Genomic DNA, 13,167 nt, shown 5'->3' with positions numbered 1-13,167 from the left:
TTTTTTAGCAAGAGGTGATAGAAGAGAGGCAGAGTGAGAGAGAGACAGAGACAGGCAATCATGAAGAGAAGCATCAACTCGTAGTTATGGCACTTTAATTGTTTATTGATTACTCCTCATACATGCCTTGACCAGGGGCTTCTGCTGAGCCAGTGACCTCCTGCTCAAGCCAGCAGCCTTGAGCTTCAAGCCAGTGACCTTTGGGCTCAAGCCAGAGACTATGGAGTCATGTCTATGATCCCATGCTCAAGCTGGTGACCCCACGCTCAAGGTAGTGTGCCTGTGCTCAAGCTGAATGAACCCACACTCAAGATGGTGACCTCGGGGTTTTGAACCTGGGTCCTCAGCATCCAGGTCGAGGCTCTATCTACTGTGCCATGACCTGGTCTGGCAAGAGTGTAGTTTTTATAATAGTAATCATAGGGGGGAAACTTGATAAAATCCATTTAGATATAGGGAATATGCAGAAGACTTTAAGACAGATGATAACTAGTACTACTAAATAATAATAGTAGCTAATATTTACAAGCACTTACTGTGTGCCAGGCACTGAACTAAGGCTTTATGTGGATTATCCAATTTAAACCTCAGTTGTTAGGTGATTCAACTAAGGCAGGGGTAATCAACCTTTATATACCTACCACCCATTTTTGTAACTCTATTAATAGTAAAATTTTCTAACCGCCCACCGGTTCCACAGTAATGGTGATTTATAAAGTAGGGAAGTAACTTTACTTTATAAAATTTATAAAGCAAAGTAACAGCAAGTTAAAGCATATAATAATAATTACTTACCAAGTACTTTGTCGGATTTTCACTAAGTTTGGCAGAATAAATCTTTATAAAACAACTTACTATAGTTAAATCTATCTTTTTATTTATACTTTGGTTGCTCCGCCATCGCCCACTATGAAAGCTGGAACGCCCACTAGTGGGCGGTAGGGACCAGGTTGACTACCACTGAACTAAGGGTTGGGAAGATTAAGGAATTTGTCCAAGTTGTCATGACTAGTAAATAGTAGTGGTGGGGTTTATACTTAGATCATATGACTTTTAATAACTATACTGTGCTGATGGAGTGACATTATAGATTTTTACATTTCTAGCCTGATGAGGTGGTGGCACAGTGGATAGAGCATCAGACAGGGACGCAGAGGACCCAGGTTCGAAGCCCTGAGGTCACTGGCTTGAGCATGGGCTCACCAGCTTGAGCACGGGGTCGCTGGCTTGAGTATGGGATCATAGACATAATCCCATGGTCACTGGCTTGAGCCCAAAGGTTGCTGGCTTGGGCAATCAAAGAACAACTAAAGTGCCACAACAAAGAATTGATGCTTCTCATCTCTCTCTGTTCCTGTCTGTTCCTATCTGTCCCCCTTTCTGTCTCTCTCTGTTTCTCTCCCTCTGTCTCTCTCTCTCTGTCTCTGTCACAAAAAAAAGATATTTACATTTCTCAAAATGGAGCATTGATAAAAAATATTGATTAATATTGCCATAGACATTTGATTAGAAGCAGATGGAGAGATTTTTGTTGAAGAATGTATGTACTCAATTGAAATACAGGTAGCCTGACCAGGCGGTGGCGCAGTGGATAGAGCGTCGAACTGGGATGCAGAAGACCCAGGTTCAAGACCCCGAGGTTGCTGGCTTGAGCGCGGGCTCATCTGGTTTGAGCAAAAGCTCGCCAGCTTGAACCCAAGATCGCTGGCTCCAGCAAGGGGTTACTTGGTCTGCTGAAGGCCCGTGGTCAAGGCGCATATGAGAAAGCAATCAGTGAACAACTAAGATGTTGCAACGCGCAATAAAAAACTAATGATTGATGCTTCTCGTCTCTCTCCATTCCTGTCTGTCTGTCCCTGTCTATTCCTCTCTCTGACTCACTCTGTCTCTGTAAAAATAAATAAATTAAAAAAAAAAAAGAAATACAGGTAAAGTATATTATTACTATTATTTACTAAAGGCCTTTGTAATGTGTTAGTAATAGGGTTACCTTGACTTTTTGTTTGTGAATTTCACTTTAGTGTTAAACAGCTAGTCTGACAGCTCCTTTCTCATGCCTTGGTCTTCATTGTGATGTTTTATATTTTTTGTATGAGTTTTTTAAATCGAGTGGAATAGATCCAGTGTCACAAGAACTAGTGACCCCAGATATTAATTTGGCTTTTGAATATTTTTAAAATCATGCTGCAGTATTTTAACTCTTAGGAGAGCCTTTGCTTATCTAGTATAATGCTAATCACCATGTGTTTGGCCAGTTAAGTTGCATCACATGACAAGATGATGTAGTACTTAAAGAAGTAAGTAGTTAATGGCATGGATAGGTGGAAGAACAGATAAGTTTTTCTCTCTTTGTCTCTCTTTCCCTTTCTCTTTCTCTAAAAATCAATAAATAAAAATTGTAAAAAGTAAGCAGTTAAAAAGCAAAACAAATTTGTTATTTATATTTTACCACAATATAAAAAGTGAAACAAGAAAGCAAAATCTGAGTGGGGAGGGAGAGATTAATTACAAAGTATTGTGAGGAAACTTAAGAGTGATAGGTATGTTTATTATCTTAATTTTGATGATTTAACAGGTGTATAGATATGTTAGAACTTATTACATATACACTTTAAGTAAGTACAGTTTACCATTTGTCCATTATACTTCAGTAAAGCTGTACCAGTAGTATAGCGCACATTATCCCTTTCCCCAAACACACAGAGAACATAGACTTGTGAGAAGTTCCTATAAATATGTCTTAGGATGTGCTATGTAGTTTACTATTAAACATGAAGGAATTTTAACTTGCAGTTATGGGAAATAACTGATGAAAATATGACATGGAATTTACTCCCTTGAGTTATTATGACACCCTTAAAAGTTTTGCATTGCGAATGAAAAGTACAGAAGCCTTTAAAATACCACCCATTTGTAATGTCAGAAGATTTAGGAGATGTTAAAGAATTCTTTATTGCTTAGGTTGAAAGCTTTTCAGGAAACCCTAGTGAAACTATTCAGTAGGAAAGATCTACAAATCTGTATAGCTGACAAATCAGGCAACCTCTGAACCAGTAGCCACGTCAGTTCTATTTGATTGGTCCTGGGGCCTCGTTTACCTTTAAGTAACTATGACCTTTCATTCCATTGTTCAATTAGGCTGGCCTGACTTAAGTGTGAAAAGCATCAGGGACTCATGCTGTAGAGGGAATGTTCTTGATAAAAAGAAGCAACAGTAATGAAGAAACAGCTCCTTTTTAAAAATCTTAGAGTTCTGGAAGACAGCAGAATATAGTAATAAAGACTTTAGAATTAGGCCTGAGTTTAAATCCTGGTTCTTCTATTTACTAGCTGTGTGATCTCTTAGATAGGTTGCTTAACTTCCCTGATCCTTAGTTTTCTCATTTGTAAATGGGGGCTAGTAATACATGTATACATGTGTATTAAATTGCCTAGCACAGTGCCTGCCACATATAAGTGTTAAAAATAGATAGCCATTATTATGACTGTTGCTGTTAACTTACTTCCTTGCAAGCCATTTAGATTACTTGACATACTTCTTGAAATATACACATCATGTATTTTGATTTAGAGTCCAGAAGGAGAGGGGATCAGTTTCTAGAGACCCCAAAAGACCATCTTATATGAGGGCCTATCTGTGTAGAAATTGTAAGAGTATTAAAATAAATTCCTTTAAGTCCCATCTAGATTCATATATTGATAACATTTGCCATATTTGCTTTACTTGTTTATATGTAATATAATATACACATTTTCCTTTTTTTTTTTTTTTTTTGCTGAGGATAAGTTGCAGAGATTATCCCTATATACTTCAGCATTTGTCACCTAAAAACAAGGACATTCTTTTATATAACACTGTAAAATCAAATCCAGAGAGTTTAACATTGATGCCTATTATTATCTAATACTTAGTCCATATTCATTTTTTTTTTTTTTTGTGACACAGAGAGAGAGACAGAGAGAAGGTCAGAGAGGGACAGACAGACAGGAAGGGAAAGTGATGAGAAGCGTCAATTCTTCGTTGCAGCATCTTAGTTGTTTATTGATTCTCATATGTGCCTTGACCAGGAGGATGCAGCAGAGCAAGTGACCCCTTGCTCAAGCCAGTGACCATGGAGTCATGTCTATGATCCTATGCTCAAGCTGGCAACCTTGGGGTTTCGAACTTGAGTCCTGTATGTCCCAATATGACACTCTATTTACTGTACCACTGCTTGGTCAGACCATGTTCAAATTTTATTGATTGTCCTAATAACTATTCTGTGTGTGTGTGTGTGTGTGTGTGTGTGTCTGACAGAGACAGAGAGAGGGACAGATAGGGACAGACAGACAGAAAGGGAGAGAGATGAAAAGCATCAATTCTTTGTTGCGGCACCTTAGTTGTTCATTGATTGCTTTCTCATATGTGCCTTGACCAGGGGGCTACAGAAGACCAAGTGACCCCTTGCTCAAGCCAGCGACCTTGGGCTCAAGTTGGTGAGCCTTGCTCAAATCAGATGAGCCCATGCTCAAGCTGGCGAGCTTGGGACTTTGAACCTGGGTCCTCTGCATCCTAGTCCAATGCTCTATCCATGGTACCACCACCTGGTCAGGCCTAATAACTATTCTTTATAATAATTTCTCCCTCCATCTAGAATTTTGGATTACATTTAGTTGTCATTTCTTTGGTCTCTTTTAACCTGGAACAGTTCCTCAGCCTTTTATTGTTTTTTATGATTGACATTTTTTGAATACAGACTTGTTTTTGTTTTTTTACAGAGACAGAGTGATAGTCAGAGAGAGGGATAGACAGGGACAGACAGATAGGAACGGAGAGAGATGAGAGGAATCAATCATCAGTTTTTCGTTGCGACACCTTAGTTGTTCATTGATTGCTTTCTCATATGTGCCTTGACCATGGGGCTACCACAGACCGAGTAACCCCTTGCTTGAGCCAGTGACCTTGGGTCCAAGCTGGTGATCTTTGCTCAAACCAGATGAGCTTGCGCTCAAGCTGGCGACCTTAGGGTCTCGAACCTGGGTCCTCCACATCCCAGTCCATCGCTCTATCCACTGCACCACTGCCTGGTCAGGCTGAATACAGACTTGTTTTATAGGCTGTCCTTTAATTAAGGTTTGTCTGCTTGTTCCTCATAAATCAATACAGACTGTGTTTTTGGCAGGTAACGTATCCTCAGTACCTCAAATAAGGAGGCATTATTTGTGATGTTAATTAACTTTGATCACTTCTTCACTATAAAGTTAACTTTTCCTTAGTAATTAATAAATAATTTATGGGAGATACTTTGCCTGACCAGGCGGTGGCACAGTGGATAGAGTGTCGGACTGGGATGCGGAGGACCCAGGTTCGAGACCTCGAGGTTGCCAGCTTGAGTGCCGACTCATCTGGTTTGAATAAAGCTCACCAGCTTGGACCCAAGGTCGCTGGCTCGAGCAAGGGGTTACTCTGTCTGCTGAAGGCCTGTGGTCAAAGCACATATGAGAAAGCAATCAATGAACAACTAAGGTGTCACAATGAAAAACTGATGATTGATGCTTCTCGTCTCTCTTCGTTCCTGTCTGTCTGTCCCTATCAATCCCTCTCTCTGACTCTCTCTGTCTCTGTAAAAAAAAAATTATGGGAGATACTTTGAAATTGTGTAATTATCCCATTCCTCAACAAACTTTCCCCTAATGGTTTTAGAATCCTAAAGAGCTTTTTAATATCATAAACATGTAGTTTTCTCACCTTTTTGAAGACTTCTTGAGAAAAGTTTTTACTTTAAAAATTAGGTTATAGTACTTTGTACATAGTAGTTTTTTAGTAGTATTGGCTACTTGACCTTAAGCTGCCTGTCACTAGATTGCTGATTACATTTCTCCAATGGATTTTGTCTACTTACCCTGAGAGAAAGCAGACACTACAGAGAAGACCTGTCCTATGCAAGTTAGAATGGTCACTAAATGGACTGATTAGGCATTCTTAGCAGGCTTCTCACACAAGTGAGAAGGGAGTAGTAATATTGACCTGTATATTTTAGAAGAATAGTAACAATAATGAAGGAAAGCTCTGATCATCATCACTGGAAAAACTTGTTGAATTTATGGTATCCTTCTTCTATTTTAATTTGCATTTGTGATGAAAGGAAGTTTCTGGGTGGTGTTCATCTTTCACTTTATTTTTTTATTTATTGATTTTTAGAGAGAGGAGAGGGGGAGGGGGAGGGGGAGGGGAGAGTGAGAAAGAAAGAAACATCGATTTGCTGCTCCACCTATTTATGCCTTCATTGGTGGATTTTGTATATGCCCCTGACTAGGAATCAAACCCTTAACCTCGAGGTATTGGGACAATGCTCTAACCAACTGACCTACCCTTCCAGGCAGTCTTTCATTTTAGACGCTCACTTTTTTTTTTTTGTCAGCCTAGTACTTAGGTAGGGTATCACCTGCAGTCTAAGAATTAGGTCAGGTTTCTTATAGATCTTGTCACATTACTGTTTGGAATTTAGCTAGAGGAAAGAAAGTAAGGCACAGTTGCTGTTTAGATGAACATCTTATACAGGAGGGCTTATTAGAGTCAATGCAGCAGAGAATGACCTTGTCTCTGGCGATTGTTTTGTTTTCCACCTCTGCTCTGAGGATCTTTCCTTCATCTTTCACTGTGCTCTGTCCTTGGACAGAGATGGCAGCAGATCATTCAAATTCCTCTATCTCCAGTTTCTGGCTGATGCCTAAACTTTCATCAATACCAAGAAGTCAATTTGTTTGTTTAAATTATGTTACCCAAGAAAAATTCAGATATCCTTGCTGGGGATTGGAGAGGTAGCACAAGCCAACATCTAAACATGAAATATCAAACATTCAGAACTCATATGATAGTTGCTAGAAATGCTCTGCTGAGTGAGACAGAGATAAGTTTTTTCTTGGGGGAAGGAGAAGCCTAGGTGGTGTTTTAATAGTTGGGGACTCTGAACAACTATAAGGTGCTTAAGACTCTGAAAGAGGAAAGGGAAATATGAGTATTGAAGAAGGAAGAGGAAGGACAGTTAAAAGATACAGTACATTAAAAAAAATACAGTATATTTACACCACAATTTCCATAGATCCCTGGTGGGCTGGCCTCTGAAATCCACAGAGCATATAGAGTTTAGAAATCCATGCTTTTGTAAAACAGAAATTGGTGATGGCCATGCCTTTCAAAAAGGCTCTTTTTCCATCTGCACCAAGGACATACCTTTTACATATCCTTGCACTGGTCATACTTCTAGGTGTCCCAGGAGTGATATACGGGGTAGTGTTAAAGACTGCATGACTAGTTATTCCAGTCTTTTGCATGCAATCAGGATCTGAAATTAGTAGTTAATATGCAGGCTTCATTGGTTGGGGGAATAATTTCCAAGGTAAGGTGATTAATTGTGGCCATTGTTCCATAGAGAGGCATTTTATTCTTTTTTTTTTTTTTTTTTTTTTTTGTATTTTTCTGAAGTTGGAAACGGGGAGGCAGTCAGACAGACTCCTGCATGCGCCTGACGAGGATCCACCCGGCATGCCCACCAGGGGGCGATGCTCTGCCCATCTGGGGCGTCGCTCTGTTGCAACCAGAGCCATTCTAGCACCTGAGGCAGAGGCCACAGAGCCATCCTCAGCGCCTGGGCCAACTTTGCTCCAGTGGAGCCTTGGCTGCGGGAGGGGAAGAGAGAAACAGAGAGGAAGGAGAGAAGGAGGGGTGGAGAAGCAGATGGGCGCTTCTCCTGTGTGCCCTGGTCGGGAATTGAACCTGGGACTCCTGGACACCAGGCTGACGCTCTACCACTGAGCCAACCGGCCAGGGCTGCATAGAGAGGCATTTAAAGTTTCTACTGGAGCTTGTGTTTTGTGAAGCTTTGTTTTTCTCCAGATGCAATTGAAATGTGTGCTATGGAATTGATCTTTTGCTGAGTATATCTGTGTCAACATCTCTGAAATACTGGTGACAGGCTTTTTTCTACCCCAATGAGAAAAAAATTTGTTTTCACTTTTTATGACCGGTTAAAAGAAGATGGATGCACAGAGTTCAGCCAAAGTCAACACAAGGAAGAGGAGGAAAGAGGTACCTGGACCCAATGGGGCAACAGAGGAAGATGGGATTCCTTCCAAAATGTCACGCTGTGCCGTTGTAAGTAAGGAAGAGATTTCTGTGTTGTACACTTAACTTGGCAGGGGGAGGGTAGAAAACTGATATAACATTACAAGTCCTCTTAAATAATGGAGAGAATGAATAGTGACTGTGGATAGTAAGTATTTTCAGTTGTTGGAAATCTTATGCTTTCTTACTTGATTATAACACAGCTTAGTTATAATAGCTTTATGTTGGAATTGGAAAGAGAATGTTAGCAAAAATTGAAGATTGTGTTATTTATTAGGCTAAAGATCAAATTCAAACTAATGAAATAGAGAAATTGGGGCTCTAAGCAGTGATCTGATCTTGGTATTATCTTGTGGTGTGTAGTTTTCAGTGTCTTACTGTCTTTTCTCCTATATCATTTACCCGTTCCATTACTGCTTGTATCTTAGATGAGAACTTTTTTCTATTACTGCTTACTTTATGTTCCTTTATCTCTGGGATATATTTTTTTATTTCTAACTATTGCCAAGGCTTCAGTGAAATACCCCATTCCAAATTACTTATCCTGTCTCAGGTTTGTACTCTTCCTAAAGCTTCCCCCCAAAAAACATGTCAAAGAACACGCTATTAAAGTTATTGATATACAATATTATTATGACTATCCATGTTTCTTTTAAAAGTTTGTTTGTATTTTTATTGATTTAAGAGAGAGAGAGAGCCTGACCAGGTGGTAGCGCAGTGGATAGAGCGTTGGACTGGGATGCAGAGGACCCAGGTTCAAAACCCCGTGGTCGCCAGCTTGAGCGTGGGCTCATCTGGTTTGAGCAGGGCTCACCAGCTTGGACCCAAGGTCGCTGGCTCAAGCAAGGGGTTACTTGGTCTGCTGAAGCACATATGAGAAAGCAATCAATGAATAATTAAGGTGTTGCAACAAAAAACTGATGATTGATGCTTCTCATCTCTCTCCGTTCCTGTCTGTCCCTATCTGTCCCTCTCTCTGACTCTCTCTCTGTCTCTGTAAAAAAAAAAAAAAAGAGAGAAAGAGAGAGAAACATTGGTTTCTTGTTCCACCTATTTATACATTCACTGGTTGACTCTTATATGTGCCCTGACTGGGTATTGAACCCACAACCTCAGCATGTTGGGATGATGCTCTAACTGAGCTACCTAGCCAGGGCATGAAATCTGTCTTTCAAAATCCCAATGACAGAGCCCTGGCCAGTTTCCTCAGTGGATAGAGCATCGGCCCGGAGTGCAGACGTATTGGGTTTGATTCCCAATCAGAGCATACAAGAGAAGCAACCATCTGCTTCTTGCCCCCGTCCCTCTCCCCCTTCTCTCCCTTTCTCCCTCCTGAAGCCAGTGGCTTCATTCATTTGAGCATCAGCTTGGGTGCTGAGGATAGCTTGGTTGGTCCCAGCATCAGCCTCAGGTGCTAAAAATAGGTTGGTTGGAGCATCAGCCTCAGACTGGGGTTGCCAGGTGGATCTTGGTCGGGATGTATGTTGGAGTCTGTAACACTATCTCCCCTCCTTTCACTTACACAAAAAAACAAACAACAAAACAGTGACAGAATTGCATGTTTCTGTATTTTTTTTTTACCTATGTTGATCATTAGCCAGTGATCAAACTACAGTTTCCATTGGTTAGTTCTGGTGCTTCATAGTCCAAAGGGAAAAACATTTCTTCTTTGACACAGTTAACAATTGTTCTGAACCAATACTCTATCTTGAGCAATAAAAGCAACTGGACTTCACAGATAGGAGGCATATGCTCTGAGCCTGGTATTTATGATATTTGTGGGGGCAAGTGTATTAGTTTCCTATTGCTGCTATAACGAGTTATCACAGATTTAATGGGCTGAAATAACACATATATTATTTTACAGTCATGGAGGTCAGAAGACTGAAAAGGCTCTTGGAGAACTAAAATCAAAGTGTTAGCAGGGCTGGAAGTTCTAGGGGAGATCTGTTTTCTTGCCTTTCCCAGCTTCTAGGCTGCCCACATCACTTTGCTTGTAGTGCTAGCCAGCAATCGCATCACCTGACCACTACTTCTGTCATCACATTTCCTGATTCTGAGTCTCCTGCCTCCCTCATTCACTCATAAAGACCCTTGTGATTATATCGGACATACCTGTATAATACGGGATAATCTCCCTGTCTCAAAATCCTTTACAAATATTGATTGACTTATGACCTATGCAACTTATGACCATTCGACTTTATGACCACAATCTCTAGCCACAACTGCTCTGTGTCTGGCAGCACAGCGTTGCCCAGCTGGGCGTACGACAGTGCAGACCAGCTTCCGGCAGCACTACCATCTCTGCATGCACCATTTCAACTGTTATCCCAGACTCGGTACAGCAATTTGTGTTTTGTGTCTTGGATATTTTTCATCAAACCCCTCCCAAGATGTCTACCAAGAGGAAATTGTCTTTGCAAATATTTATATTAAACCAGTTGTACTGGTAATGCAGTGTTTTACTTAAACCTGACCAATGTAAAAATAAGAAACAAAATGGTGTAGAGATGATACAAATGGCAGTAAAATGAACGAAGAAAATTATAAAATATAACAATAATGAAAGAAAATTATGATAAAATATGACTTAAAGATTTTTATAACATCATTTCACAGTACTGTACATATAGCCTACTCAACTTACGACCAAATTGTGTTACGAATGATCTGTTGGAACCGACCGGTCTGTTGGAACCGATCATGGTCATAAGTCGAGCACTAGCTGTAATATATGCAAAGCCCCTTTTACCATGTAAAGAAAGCAGTCATAGGTTCTAGGGGGTAAGATGGGTAAGATGTAGATATCTTTAGGGGGCCATTATTCTGCATATTGCATCAAGAAAATGATGAAAACAATTCAGCAGTCAACCAAACAGGACATTGTTAATTGCTGAATGTTTCTTTGTTTAGATTAATGAGGTGGTGGTGGGCACCAATTTTGCAATCTCACTTGGAATAGTGACAAGTTATAACCAAGTAGGTGGTACTCTCAGCCAATCACTATAACCAGGAATAAAACAATGAAGGCCTATCTTAGTGGAATGGAGTTTGAGAAGACTTAAATTTCTTGGTCCTTAGAATCTGAGTGATCTTGGTGTTTTATTTTTATTTATTTATTTATTTTTTATTTACAGAGACAGAGAGAGAGTCAGAGAGAGGGATAGATAGGGATAGACAGGAACGGAGAGAGATGAGAAGCATCAATTATTAGTTTTTCATTGCGACACCTTAGTTGTTCATTGATTGCTTTCTCATATGTGCCTTGACTGTGGGTCTACAGCAGACCGAGTAACCCCTTGCTTGAGCCAGCGACCTTGGGTCTGAGCTCTGCTCAAACCAGATGAGCCCACGCTCAAACCAGATGAGCCCGTGCTCAAGCTGGCAACCTCGGGGTCTCGAACTTGGGTCCTCTGCATCCCAGTCCGACACTCTATCCACTGCGCCAATGCCTGGTCAGGCGATCTCAGTGTTTTAAATTACTTTGTTTAATATATTCATGTCACAGATCAGTTGAGTGACTTGTTACTTATTCCACATTCTTCTCTGGCACACAGTGACAGTTTAGCATGGACTAATGGTTAAAGATTCACTCACCCAACTGGCTGGACTGATTGTAATGAGGAGTATATGTTAAATAAACCTGTTTATCCTCTCCAATATGTACCTGTACTTTCTATCTCTGAAACCCTTTGAACTCTAAAGCAAAAGCAAACAAGATAGTTTTCTTTTTTAATAACAGCTTTATCGAGATCATATAATCCACCAATTTAAGCTGTACAGTTCAGTGGTTTTTAGTATATTCACAAAGTGTACAACCATCAACACAACCAATTTTAGAATACTTTTGTCACTCTAAGAAAGACGCCCCATACCTGTTAGCATTCACTCCCCATTTCCTTTCAACCTCCCCAGCCTCTAGAAACCTCTAATCTATCTTACTCGCTATAGATTTGCCTATTCTGGACACTACATACAGATGGCGCCATACAGTATGTGGTCTTTTGTGGTTGGCTTCTTTCACTGGCATGTTTCCAGGATTCATTAATGTTGTAGCAGGTATCAGTACTTCATTTCTCTTCATTGACAGATAGCAAGCCATCATATACCACATACCATGCTTTATATGTCTAATCATTAGCTGAAATTTGGATTGGGAAAACAAGATTTTATCACACACTTATAATGTGCCAACGTGGCAGGAGGTACTGGGAGTGTAAAGATAAGCAAGACCTTCCCCTTGAGAGACATGAGCATGATGTGGAGCTCCGTAACTCAAAGCTCATTAGCTTCAGAAAAGTGCTTTCCTTGCAAGTGGGGAAAGGAATGGGGAGGATCACCAAGTATGAGATAGCTGGATTGATAGGTCAATATGAAATGGAAAGAAAAGAGATAGAAGAGTTGAGGAAAAATTAAGGGATAACTTTATGGCTAGTTTGTCTGTAAGTATAAAGAATTTACTTATACAGATGTTTCTAAAGGTACAGTCAAAAGGATCACAAAAATATTTACAAAGAATAAGACATTTAGCCTATTTTAATATTTATCATATGTATGAGTAAGTCACAAAGTACCTAAACTCTGGGGAAGATTGGCCACAGTTCTGCTTATGGAGATAGATCTTATAATCTCATTTCAGTCAACATATATTAAGAACCTCTGTGTGCCAGTTGTTAGAATTGGAGATACAGAGATGAAAAGAAGACCTTACCCTTAAGAAGTTCACAAATAGGGGGAAAGGACATAATGAAGATAGAGTATGAAAAGGCCAAATAGGTTAGAGGACCAATGGCTGTCTTGAGGAGCAACAGATTAACTTTGACTGAGGGCTGGGGACAGTGGTTTTTGAAAAGTTTCATTGAGATTATTTCTGAGCTGAACTTGGAAGGATAAATAGGAATCTAAGAAACAGACAAGAGCTTTTCCAGCCTGTCGCCTCTGAGGTCACACATGTGAGGCCTCTCTGCCACCTCTGAGATGCATGCACTACTTTGCCTCCTACCTGCTGGCCATCCTCTGGGGCAGTGCCTGCCCCAGCACCAACAATATCAAACAATCAT

The 13,167-nt window shown here is 40.3% G+C and overlaps 1 protein-coding gene across 6 annotated transcripts in view; it reads left to right on the top strand.

Moving 5' to 3' along the window:
* The window catches only part of PCYT1A (phosphate cytidylyltransferase 1A, choline), a 95,567-nt gene that overhangs the window by 40,529 nt on the left and 41,871 nt on the right, over positions 1-13,167 (top strand). For 5 of the 6 annotated variants that reach the window (XM_066241740.1, XM_066241744.1, XM_066241745.1 and 2 more), the window contains one exon: positions 8,015-8,134. In XM_066241740.1, the coding sequence (XP_066097837.1) occupies positions 8,015-8,134 (120 nt within the window). The remainder of the gene's footprint in view (positions 1-8,014; positions 8,135-13,167) is intronic. The other variant, XM_066241746.1, reaches the window with a different exon arrangement.

This window comes from Saccopteryx bilineata, chromosome 8 (genome assembly GCF_036850765.1).
Source record: "Saccopteryx bilineata isolate mSacBil1 chromosome 8, mSacBil1_pri_phased_curated, whole genome shotgun sequence".
NCBI classification, from domain to species: Eukaryota; Metazoa; Chordata; class Mammalia; order Chiroptera; family Emballonuridae; genus Saccopteryx; species Saccopteryx bilineata.
Note: the sequence above shows the minus strand (reverse complement) of the source record. Positions and strands in the feature narration are given on the sequence as shown.